This window comes from Morone saxatilis, unplaced genomic scaffold (assembly GCF_004916995.1).
Source record: "Morone saxatilis isolate NCDOM2014 unplaced genomic scaffold, NCSU_SB_2.0 Contig3, whole genome shotgun sequence".
In the NCBI taxonomy this organism is placed as follows: domain Eukaryota; kingdom Metazoa; phylum Chordata; class Actinopteri; family Moronidae; genus Morone; species Morone saxatilis.
This window is the reverse complement of record NW_023339873.1, coordinates 23391275-23403973: the sequence shown is the minus strand read 5'-3', so window position 1 is coordinate 23403973 and position 12699 is coordinate 23391275. Positions and strand designations below refer to the sequence as shown.

The window sequence follows — 12699 nt, the reverse complement described above, 5'->3', positions numbered from 1 at the left end:
CCATACAACCCTTTGTCTTCTCCTCCTCACAGCGTCCTTATTATCTCCTTCCCTCCTTTCCTCTCTATCATTTTTTTTGTGGAGGGTGTTTTAATGAAAGTATCACACAGGTATTTTCAGGAATTTATCTGTCAGTGTATTGCTACGAGTATAATAATACAAAAATCTGGACTTAGAGAGAGAGAGAGAGAGACGACTCGTTAACAGAGATAGTCTCGGGGCTCCATGAGGGACCAGGCAGTCTCTGGAACACTTTACCCAGACTATGGACTTGATAATCCGCGTTGCTGTCCGGGCGGCGGGGGGTAGGCTGGGAGCCTCTAACTCTCCTCTCCTCTCCGCTTCATGTCCCCTTCTCCCTCTGTGAAGGCAGCGGAGGAACTTCGGAGCAGCGCGGCCAGCCGGGAGTCTCAGTTTGCCGGGGTGTGTTTGAGGAAGGCAGGGGGGGAGATGCGGAGTAGACCACTGCTGGTGACCTGAAGTTCCCTCCCTTCCTGGCTGCTTCTGTCAGGACCTAGCGCAATTCCCCAGTTCTCCAATGCCGGAAAACCAAGTAAAACCAGTCCGAAGCCGCAGCGGGAGCTGGGAGCCGACGCAGCGGGCAGGATGCGGACTTTTTGCCCGGTCTGAGCTCAGCAGTCTGCGGAGAGACGAGCTGTCAGGCTGGATGTGCAGTAGCACAAGACTTTCTGCTTTTCTTAAGGTAGGAAAACGGGAAATTAATACAGCATGGACTAGTAATTGTGCATTTTTTTAATCCTAGAATTTGATTTTATTCATATGTTCAAATATTCTTGGAATATCGTTTTCACCATGAACTTAATAAACGGTATTATTTTTTGCTTTAACGGCATTTTAATAATTTTAAACTCCTCTTTCATGAATATTAATCCAAAATGATTTTAATTGCATAAAATCAAAAACAGGTAGAAGGAAGGCCCTTATGGATTATACTTAAAATGGACTGCGCTCTCTCAAGACCAAATAAACCCACCAGTCTATTCTGCAAACTGGGACAGAGCTGCTAAACAACAAAGGCAGTCTTCTTCAAACCTGCCTTTTTGCTTGGGCACATGAAAACCATAATTGGACTCAGTTTGATTCCTTGTTTGCTCCCCCAGGGAACATTACATAACTATTGAACTGTCTTGGCCACAAATCAATGCAATCTGTCAATTGGCTGCTGCTGCCCGGTGCCATTTTATTAATCATCACTACCTCCTAACTAACAACCACTAATAATACATTATCTTCCTTTACAAGGGCTGTATTGGATTGTAAACTCAGCAGCAGTATAAGTATGAGTTTTTATTGATATTTTTTTCTTTGATTCACCAAAATAATTAGGCTTTTGTTCATAAGCCAACTAACACTGATGCTGTTGACTAGGAAATATCTCCACTTTATTTAAATCTTTCGACCTTGTGCACACAGTTGCACCTTTCCTCACAGTGAGAGGCCCACATCGATCTTAGTTTTGTCCCCAGTGCAAGGAATTTGTCTCATCTTATCTCAGCTGACAGGCTACGTTCATCACCATCCAGCACTTCTCCTCTCATCCAGCACGGCTAAACTTAAGGAATCAAGGGAAGAGAGGAGTACAAAGTCTAATTAAGCAATAATTAAGAGCACATATTTGGCTTTGTAGAAAGTATTGTGGAAATATCTGCCCCATCATCTGACACCCCCATCTTTCCCCTAGAGTGCCATGGTGCAGGGCATTATCCTTCTGGGCTGGACTGAGTAACTAACAGATTCAGGGTGCTTATCTGGGAGCCAGCCCTCTCCCTTACTAGCTCACCTAAAACCTTGTTGCTCACAAAATGCTTTTGGCTGCCATGTTTTAATCCTTTGAATATTATCCGTTTTTTAAATGCTCTTTTTGTCAGTTTGTTCACGTTCATGGTTACCAACTGGAGGAGGAATTAAAAAAGTTTGAATCCGCTTAGTGTATGTTTTCATTTTGAGCTCACGTTAGTAATCTGCACATAGACTTGCCAAACTCGTTTTTTTTAACCATTTTACCACACCTGTGCTCTCAGTATCATTTCAAACATCCCTTTCCTCTGGCTGTGTGTCTGAGGAATGTGTAACACATCTTAAAGTCATTGGTATGCACACTTCTCTGCTCTCCCAATTTACAATGGCTCACTTTGCATTTGTGGGATAGAGAGGGAAAATAAATCCTTTTGTCTTTAAAGGAAAGCATGCATTTTGAAGAGACTGATTTTCCCATTATTCCTATTTCGCAACAGGTTTCTGGATCCAAATGTCAAGTCAGAGGAACCAGCAGTGTGTGACGTGAAAGGGAAAGGGAAAGCCAGGAAGAGGACATCCAATGATAACCCTCCAGCGTGTCGTACATGGCTCTGTCAGTGCCGAGTGCTGTGAAGAGAGCTCTACCCAATGGTAGAAGAGAGGAGAGAGTGAAAATGTGATAAACTTCTCCCAGCTCAATTATGGACAGTGGCTGGTGAAGGAATCATATTGCTTAATGAGACCATTGCTCTTGTGTTGGGAATTTTAGGACAATGAATTACCAAGGGATTACTCAAGACCTTCTTCAGCACCAGGCTGGACATGATGGTGTTATTAAGCCAACAGCCGAAATCTAATGACTGCTTTGTTGGATTTTTCAAATCGTAATTTCTTACTATTTTTCCTCTGATTTGGTGTTGTCTGTATTTTTTCTTATCTGTTTGAAATGGAGATACAGTTGCGTTTATGGAATAAGGACTGGGTCTCCTTTATAAGGCCATGGATACCTATACTGTTAGGCCTTCACCTCCAGTTCTCCCGGGCCTCAAACTGTCCCGAGGAGTGCCGCTGTGATCGCACCTTTGTTTACTGCAACGAGCGGAGCCTGACCTCAGTGCCTCTGGGAATCGGTGAGGGTTATAAGACCCTCTACCTCCACAACAACCAAATCAATAATGCTGGGTTTCCGTTGGAGCTCCATCATGTGGCTTCAGTGGAAACTGTGTATCTCTATGGCAACCAGCTGGATGAGTTCCCCATTAACCTGCCCAAAAATGTAAGGGTTCTCCATCTGCAAGAGAACAACATTCAGACCATCTCCAGAGTGGCTCTAGCTCAGCTTCTTTGGCTGGAAGAGCTGCATTTGGATGATAACTCCATTTCTACTGTAGGGGTGGAGGAAGGGGCCTTCCGTGAGGCAGTGAGCCTGAAGATGCTTTTCCTCACCAAAAACCACCTGAGCAGTGTGCCTATTGGTCTTCCAGATGATCTAAAAGAGTTGCGATTGGACGAGAACCGGATCGCAGTTATCGCAGAGGAAGCGTTTAGGAATGTCACGCGCCTGCAGCGCCTCCTGTTGGATGGGAACCTGTTGACAGATGAAGGGATTGCACCAGGGACCTTTCAGGACCTGGTCACCCTGAGGGAGCTGTCCTTGGCCCGCAACTCACTTACATACCCTCCCCCATTCCTCCCAGGAGAGGTGCTTGTCAAATTAAACTTTCAGGAAAATCAGATAGACCAGATCCCTGTCAGGGCATTCGCGGGGTTGCACAAGCTGGAGAGGCTGGATATTTCTAACAACCAGCTGCAGTCGTTGACACAGGGGGTCTTTGATGGCCTCGTCAGTCTCAGACAGCTCACTGTTCGGAATAACCTTTGGCTGTGTGACTGCAGCATCAAATGGGTGGTGTCATGGCTTAAATCTCTGCCGGCCTCGCTCAATGTGCGCGGCTTCATGTGCCATAAACCAGAGAAGTTCCGGGGCATGGTGATCAGGGAGCTGAGTGCTGAGTTGGTCCAGTGCCCACAGAGCACAGCGACGGCGCTCCTTCTCACCTCACCAGTTGACACTGCTCTGATCCCATCCTTATCATCTTCTACAGACTCCCCCCTGGTCACTCAGTATGTTCCCTCCTCCTCCAGGCGACCCTTCCCCACATTGCCCACCCTGTATTCAACCAGAGAGGGGGGGTTGAGGACTAAGCAACCTCTGGACACCCGGAGGGAGACTTTGCAGGTCACATTTTCCATACTGAATGGCTCCGCTATCCATGTCAGATGGGTGGCCGCCTTTCCAGTCACTGCCTACAAGGTGACCTGGGCTAGGATGGGCCCCAGTCTGACAGGGGACACCGTCAGGGAGAGGATAGTGGGTGGGGATCACCGGGGGATCAGACTGGCTAATCTTGAGCCAAAGTCCACCTATCGGATCTGTGTCATTCCCTTGGATGCATTCAATAATTACCGGCCCAAAGATGATACTGTGTGCACCGAGGCCATGACCATGCCGGCATCTTTCAGCCCTGACAACAACAAAAGACCGTCGGGGCCTGAGCAGGCAACGCAACAGGAACCCAGCTCACCTTTCTTGCTGGCTGGGCTGATTGGTGGGGCTGTGATCCTGGTGCTGGTGGTCCTCCTCAGCATCTTCTGCTGGCACATGCATAAGAAGAGCCGCTCCAAGTCCTCCACCAAGTGGAAATACAATCGGGGTCGGAGAAAAGACAACTACTGTGAGGCAGGCACCAAGAAAGATAACTCTATCCTGGAAATGACTGAGACCAGCTTCCAGATAGTCTCACTCAACAACGAACAGCTCCTCAAGGGAGATTTCCACATTCAGCCTATTTACACCCCTAATGGGGGCATTGGATTCCGAGACTGCCCCCTGGGGAACAACAGCACAGTCTACTGCAAGAACAATGTTCAGGATGCAGACTTTTGTCACACATGATGATTTTGGAGGGCATTTTTACTGACAACCGCCCACACTTTACTGGACACTGTACAGTGTTAATATTATTTGAAACCCCCACATCTTCAAGAAATGTAATTTATACAACTAACTGGACGATATCTTTTATATAACGTTGGATTTATAAGTTATTGCTTTCTGGAGTTGTGCTGTTTGAGTTCCATGCACACAGACATGTACAATCAGGATTCATTTATTATCTAAGTATTAAGGGGTTTTGATTTTCAGTAATAGTAAATTTTGAAGTCATTGTATACTGTAACCATAACAGATACAGAATTAACACTGTAGCTGTAGTGCATTCTAAGAGTCCTGAATCCAGCTGGTAGAATTCTGTATGAGAGGAGGAAAAACAGGCACAAATCTTCCACACTCACCACTAGATGGCATCATTTTCTGGAAACGATAGTCCACCACACTTTTCCTGTGGCTGTTCTAAATCAAGTCATCACAATAATATCGCACATTTCTTTAATTGCCACTACAGTAAATATTCTTATTCAAATCAAACTTTTCTCAGCTTGAAAAGAAAATGTAAAGGTCATACTCATTAAACATTCACAGAAAGTGGCAGGCTGCAGTGCTTTCACCTGTTTTTCAAGATTAATACATTATTAAAGTTAAGGGGTCATGTTATTAGTGCTAGCTGTGTTTTATGGTGGGTGTCACACAGTGAGCAGCCAAAAAGCACATCTGCCGTCTACTGTATGTTTAACCCACTGAGAACCGACTCTTTCCCTTTTGTTCAGCAAAAATAATGTTATGGTAAAACAGTATATGTATGTGCCTTGAAGTTATCAGCTTACAATGTCTTTTGAATCCATGTTTTTGCACAAACGGTGTACTGTATATACATTCAATTGAATTGTTGTTGAGGAAACCTCTTGCTCTTGAATATTTATTTACCTCATTACACATTTAATTAAATACATATCTCCAAAAGAGAACTTATTCCTTGTGATCTGTCCCGGAATGATCACTAACATGAATTGTTTGCATGTAAAAGAGCACAGTGGGAGTAGCAGAGTTCTGTTTGGAGAGGGAGGGGTCCTTTGAGGACTGTACGCTCAAAAGTCAAAAGAGATTGCACTTAAAGTCTACTTAACACAAAACCATAGTAAAGCAGCCTCACTGCTGGGCTGTTTGCAGCTGGGAGCATGCACTTACTAAAGCAGTCACACAATGGTCTGAATATGTGGTATATTAGAAATTGAGAAATTATTAGTATAATTTAATGACCTGTAAGTTGATAAGGTGAAATTTCACATCTGTTATTGCTTAGAACCAGTGCCTGAATTGGAAATAGGTGCCAGTACCATAATTCAACACAAACCTAACCCTAAACACAACATAATCCTAACCCTAATCATTTTCCCATTTTTAATCAATTTTAACTTTCAGCGCTGTTTTCTTAGTCTTAATCTAGCCATCATTTATCATTTTACGACTTTTATTGTTTACCCCTTGGAAAAAATACCAAGGTCCAAACCTCAGTGACCTCTGTGGTGGGCACACCCATGCTTACCAGAGGTGGCAATAAGAAGTAAGGGTACTCATGTGGATAATAATCAGAAGTGCAAGTGCTAACACTTCAGCTAACAGTATAACATACATGTTTTGATGGTGGGGGGAACTGGTTCACCCAGAGAAAACCCACACAGGGAGAACATTCAAACTCCACACAGAAAGGCCATTTACATGTGTTGATGTTTAAACCAGAAACGTCAGTATCCTTAAATTAACTCACAGTGTGAGGTCAAAATAGTGGAGCAAAAAGAGAGTACGTCAGACTGACATATATGACATAATTGTTGCTGTGTTGCAAACCAGCTATTGTTTGTTGTATTTGGATTCAGTATCATCTCTTGAGCAGTGCCCAAAATCTAGTTTCAGTTACTCGCCTCCAAAGTGCAAGGAGTAGAGTACAGACAAAAGCACAACTTGTAAAAAATGGGCCACACTTTAAGTTACGAGTTGTTAAAGAGGCATTCATACTGTGCGTTTACTCCACTCAAATGGTAATTTCACCCAAATCACCAAACATATGTTCTGTTCTGTTATGTAAACTGATTCGATTTTCATCAATTGTCAAAAATATCTGGGAAACTGGCTATAAAATGAGAGTTAAAACAATAAAAAAATTATATATAATATATATATAAATTATTAAATGTATTATTAAATGTATAAAATTACACAATTTGCATATTTGATTGAATTATACATTATTTAATTAGTTGATTTAAATGAATATTACCAAATTTAAAATGCAGTGTGGAGGCCAACAATTGTATCACATTTTGGTTTTATTTGTCCATGTTTTTAGTTCTTTTTGATTTGTACCACCACCCAGTACAATGGAGTTGAAAGGAATTTAATTGAATTGTTCTGAACCTGAAAAATGATTTTCACACTTTTCTGTCCCTGTTAATCTGGATAATCTACACAGCCATTGTTCGGTGAAAAGGTTCCAATGCAAATTGTTAACAGTGACATGGTGAGTTTTAATAGAAATACACCAGTAGGTATAAGTGAAAATGTTTCTACATTTATGCACATTTAAAAAAATATTCTACTAAACTGACTTTTTAATTATGATAGAACAGTCTTATTGAATTATCAGCTACATAGCTTGCATTGTCCAGCACTGACTTTGACGATCATAAGCTGTATAGTAACTTTAGGTCTACTGTAAAAAGATATCCCTCTTTTGTTTTATCCTCTCTAATTAGAGCTGAAAATTTATCTTCAGAAATACAGCAGCTGTTTAAATGATGAATCCGTTAAAAGAAAGGACACTGTATTTCCCTGGTAAAAGTACATTAGAGACAAAATGATCAAAGGTATTACTTATTTTTTCTGTATAAACTGTGTTGGACAGTTTTTAATCTGACTGATGGACACAGATCCATATTTCATGCCAGCGCCGCAGACATCAGATCTTTCTAATAAAGCAGGAATAACAGACAGCAGAGATGACTGAAAACATACTTTAGTTTCCCTTTAGAAGCACATCTTTACATTGTCAGTGAGCCAAATCTTAAAGCATAATTCTTGCATTTATTACAACTTGGGTCTTATTTTGGTAGTTTTGGCCCACCTTTTAATCAGTAATGATAAAGTTGCACTCAATGAGATGTGAAAAGAAGTTAAGACAAGCCAAGGAACACGAGCAGTCAGATGATCAGCCAGGTTGTAAAGAAAACTCTAGGTTTGTCGAACTTATTTAAAAGAGAAAAATGAAGATGGACAGTAAAAGCATCACCAAAACTGTTTAATTTAAACATCAATCACAGTTTACAGACCCACTTTGTGCTTCAACTTCCAGCTAAAGTACAACAGTCTGATTGTCTGCTTGTGTGGGAACTTTTCTCTTTCAGTTATGTCACCATTTTCTGACATCAATCTGGCAGTTATTACTGGTGAGTACAATGTTATTATAAGTGACAGAAATAAAAACTGCAAAAGTAAGATCATAGTTGTATGATTATAGAGCTGAACGATCAATAAATGTTTCTACTAAAACGAGCCAAGTCAACAGTAAAGTTTACCAGTTAAAAACAGGCCCTTGTGGTAAATATATATTTCCACCAACAGTCAGTTAAGACAATCACATATTAGTGCATTCTGACACCTTCAGATATTTCAGAAGGGTCAGCTGGATCTATGAAATGATGGATGGTATTCAGCTTATGCAGTAAAGATGGGGAAAGGTAATGCAATCCATAGGAGTAAGTCAGCTGAAAAGATTTACTCCCCCCATCTGCAAATCACAAGTGAAATGGTTCAAGCAGCCAGGTGTGTTCATCCTGCTGTGGTCTGTGGTGTTTGTCAGTAATGATTGTGCTGTGTTCCAGTCTGGTTCTCTACAAACCAAAAGCTGCAGCAGAAAGAAGGAAACTCAAGCCCACCAAGGAAGAAGCATGAAGCTACAGTGAGACTTTTAAAGGATTTGTAAAAGATTAATAATATCATATTGTGCCTTATGCTGTAACATAAATTCAAACTAAATGCTAAAATGTAATTTAATTTGTCTACATTATGATGGACGGTGATAGACAGAGGGTTCATCCAATAACCTGCTAATAGATCTGCAATGATTAGTCGATTAACCGATTACTTGACCAATAGAAAAACAACCTGCTTAATTGACATTTTTCAAGCAAAACTGTCAAAGATTTGCTGCTTCCAGCCTTGTATATGTAAGGATCTGCTATTTATTCATTTATTTTTATCATTTAGGACAGTAAATTAAGAATCTTTGGTTTTGGGACTGTTGGTTGGACAAAAAAAGCAGTCTGAAGGCATCACTTTGGGCTCTGGGAAATTATGGTTTTTCTAAACAATTGTGAAAATAATCAGCAGATTAATAATGAAAATAATCGTTTGTTGCAGCCCTACCTGCCAAGTACTTTTTGCAAGTATCATATCTGATCTGAGTCACATATGAGCAACGTCACCAACTGTTTTGAGTGAAATGTTTCAACACTTACATATAAAACAAACTGACAATAGATGCTCTTAAATGTTACACACTGGACGTTTAATCATCACATATGTTATAACAGACAAGTATCTTTATTTAATTCACTTGTCTTCACTTGTACTTCATTAACAGAAAACCTTATGCACAAACAGAGTTTGCTGCTGTTGCCAGTACGCCTTTATGAGATGATTATGGACAAAGGAGAAAAACTGAATATGAAGGAATACATAGAGGCAGGGGTGTTCATGGGAAATGAAATCTCTATTAACCTTTCGCCCACTGTTCTATGGGATACTAGGACTATGTAAAATGTTCTGCTGGTAAATATAATCCTGTATGATATGTGTATAGACTCTTGTGCTTTCAGTCATAAGGATTATTTTTATCAAGAACATGCTGTTGTCCAAGACATTTGAAACCTTACATATATCGTGTCTACCTTGAAAGCTGTCTGGCAGGCAAACAATTTCATATAGATTTGAAAACTTTTGTATTCAAATTCATAATCTGGATCATCATGACAACTGAGCAATCTCCACAAAAACTAAGAGATGCAAATGAAAGTCACAACGTAGCTAGCCGATCTTGAGTCAAGATTTCGGTCTCGTGCTGGTTTTTGTTCAAAGGCAGGATTGCACCAGGGAATTACATAAAAGGGAAACAGAGAACAGAAAGAAAAACAGGTTCCTAATTGTATTTTTCACAGAGAAGTGTCTGAAATAATGCACCATGGTCTGCTTTACTTATGGTAATTACTTCATGGTTTTCACAGTGGATTGTAAAGTAATATACCTAGAAATACCACATATATCACCTTAACCAAAGGAATTCAGCCTGTATAATGTTGTAAATGGATTAAAAGCAATAGTAGTAGTGGAGGACTAAATCAAGTGTCTTTTCCTCTTCAATTCATAGTGGATGGATAAAATAGCCCAGTGATTTTTAGGAACGTTTGGCTTCCCTTTCTCCTGGTCATTACTGTGGTCAGCTTGCATTAAATTGCATTAGAGAGCCGCTAACAGCATCCACTCCATCTTCACACACACACAAATCTAACCCCACACCCCCCTGCCTAAGTATTGATCTCTGGAGCTCCACTGGATTATGAAAAATGGTTACCAACCTTAATGACACTTCACCTGAGACAGACTGCCTCTCTCCACTGCTTTGCTAGTGAGGTGAAAATGCGTGCACAGGGAAATCAGTGGTAGAATGTTGTCCCAGTCTGTCCCTGTATCTTCTTGCATTGATTACCTGTTGAAGCACAGATATAAAGGAGTAATTTATGCTAGAAATGATGGATGGATTGTAGAGTGGAGGGTCGTTTGTTGGTGTTACAGCCCCACATAATGGCTCACAGGAAGTCAGTTCATCAAAGTTAGAGTGAATGTTTGCACTTAAGTCGTATAGTGGATAATCTTTTATTTACACAACATTATAATGCTATAGTGACTTCAATGTCACTATAGCATGGCGAGAGTAAGCTATATGCATAGAAAGTAAGGTTCTATTTATGCATATAAAATAAAACCAGACTTGCAGTCAAATAGGACCCCTCACCAGCTGCCAACTTGGAACTTGGATCAGGTGCCTTGATCAGGGCGATTGATCAAAGAGCTTTGTTGTTTCAAATCACAGAACTGCATGGATATCAGTCCCAACACATTTCAATTAAATCAAAATGTCTAAAAAAAAAAAAAAAAATCAAAAAAAAAAAAATCTACGATAATAGGAAATGGTGCTATAGCACCCCCTATTGTTGGACTTGCCTAAAATTGGCATGGTAATTCTGAAGCGCATCCCAGCTTGGTACCAAATTTGGTGCAATTTATTGGTTAAAAATAATAAAGTTAATACAGTTAATCTCTTTCACCCTTCCCTTTAAGTGCAAAGGAGAAACTATGGTGGTCGTGAATCGCACTAAAAATCTATGCCATTTACAGCTGGTGTTTGTTCTTCTTTTCAGGTGATTATACACTAATGAAAACGTATCTATGAATATCATATTCCACCTTTGCCAATAGATCCTCCTAAATGTTACACACCTTTAAGTCCGATAGGAGAGTCGTTTCTGGCTGTGGTTATTTTCCCTTCCCTTATCAATGGTGTAAAATGATGGTGTGCTGTTCACACAAGTCAGAGGAACTCTTAGAGGGGGATAGGTTGTTTGGTTTGTGTAACTGTAACTGGTGTTGAGTATTATGTGGCTTCCCTTTGCACTTGGAGGCCTTCACACAGGAAATTGTGACTCCACTTTCTAGATTAGCTAATCTGAAAGAGGGGGTCATGTTTGAAGAGTTACAAAAATGGCACTGAAGATATTAATGACTTAACCTATATATGTATGTACCTAAGTGGTTCCGCAGCGTTTGTAGATAAATTACGGTAATGAAAACATAACAATTTCTATATTCTGGTGATTATACACTAATGAAATGAATATTATCTTCCATTCCTGCCTGTAGATCCTCCTAAATGTTACACACTGGAAATACACTCCTAAAACTATAAATGTCAACCTCATGATGGCTTTAGAGGTAAAGTCAGGATATCACTAAAGTCCATGACTGTCATCAAGTAGTTGTTGAGATACTTATGTACAGACCTAAGTGGTAAATGGTAAATGGACCTGTACTTGTATAGCGCCTTTCTAGTATTCCGACCACTCAAAGCGCTTTTACACTACATGCCACACTCGCCCTTTCACACACATTCACACAGCATGGCAAAGACCATCGAACAGAAACTAACGCATTCATTAACATTCACACACCGATGCACAGCAATTTGGGGTTCAGTATCTTGCTCAAGGAACCAACAACCCTCCGATTAGGGGATGACCCGCTCTGCCTCTGCGCCACAGCTTAAGCAGACTAACCTACAAAAACAACTGTTGAACAACATAAACAGGGCAAAACTTACGGCTTCCAAGTTTGAAGTCAGGTCACAGACAGCCGGAACTGATTCATCTTTGAGGTTGACCCATTGTCTTCCTCAGACACTTTGGTTTTGACACTTTTCAGAACGTTTATGTGCACTAAATTTTTTTTTTGCAACCTCCCAAAATCATAGTAGGGCAAATGCATTTAAAAAAAAAAAAAACATTCAAAGAAGTTCATGGAATATCATATCTGGGGTTTTACGATATATTGATAGCCGGTATCAAAATTCTTGTCTGATTGGATGTGAACATGTCCTCTTTGTGGATCACACCTACTGTTGGTAAACACAAAGTAACACTTAGTCAAATACATAAAATATAAATTAAAACGAAGACAATCCCAACACATCCCTTGGATATGTAAGTAAAAGGTAAGTTTAGGCTGATATATGGAGCTGAATATGTGGTTTAATTAAGGGTCCAGCCTTATGGTCCACTTACCAATTAAGTTTATGTGTTCAAAGTGTTAGGAAACATGCCTGAAATTCTCACAAGCTATACACACCTAACCTGGTGTCACTCCCAACTCATCAAATA

At 40.5% G+C, this 12699-nt stretch overlaps 1 protein-coding gene across 1 annotated transcript; it reads left to right on the top strand.

Annotated features, from left to right (window-relative positions):
- Positions 1 to 218: 218 nt before the first annotated feature.
- si:dkey-87k14.1 (leucine-rich repeat transmembrane protein FLRT2) lies at positions 219 to 5677 on the top strand. The gene is made up of 2 exons (XM_035673383.1): positions 219 to 703; positions 2256 to 5677. Exon 2 carries the CDS (start codon positions 2705 to 2707, stop codon positions 4712 to 4714), a length of 2010 nt encoding a protein of 669 aa, XP_035529276.1. The 5' UTR covers positions 219 to 703; positions 2256 to 2704; the 3' UTR covers positions 4715 to 5677.
- The last annotated feature ends 7022 nt before the right edge of the window (positions 5678 to 12699 follow it).

Coding starts and splice junctions, on each gene's coding strand:
- si:dkey-87k14.1 (XM_035673383.1), top strand. CDS start 2,705: ATGGAGATACAGTTGCGTTTATGGAATAAGGACTGGGTCTCCTTTATA.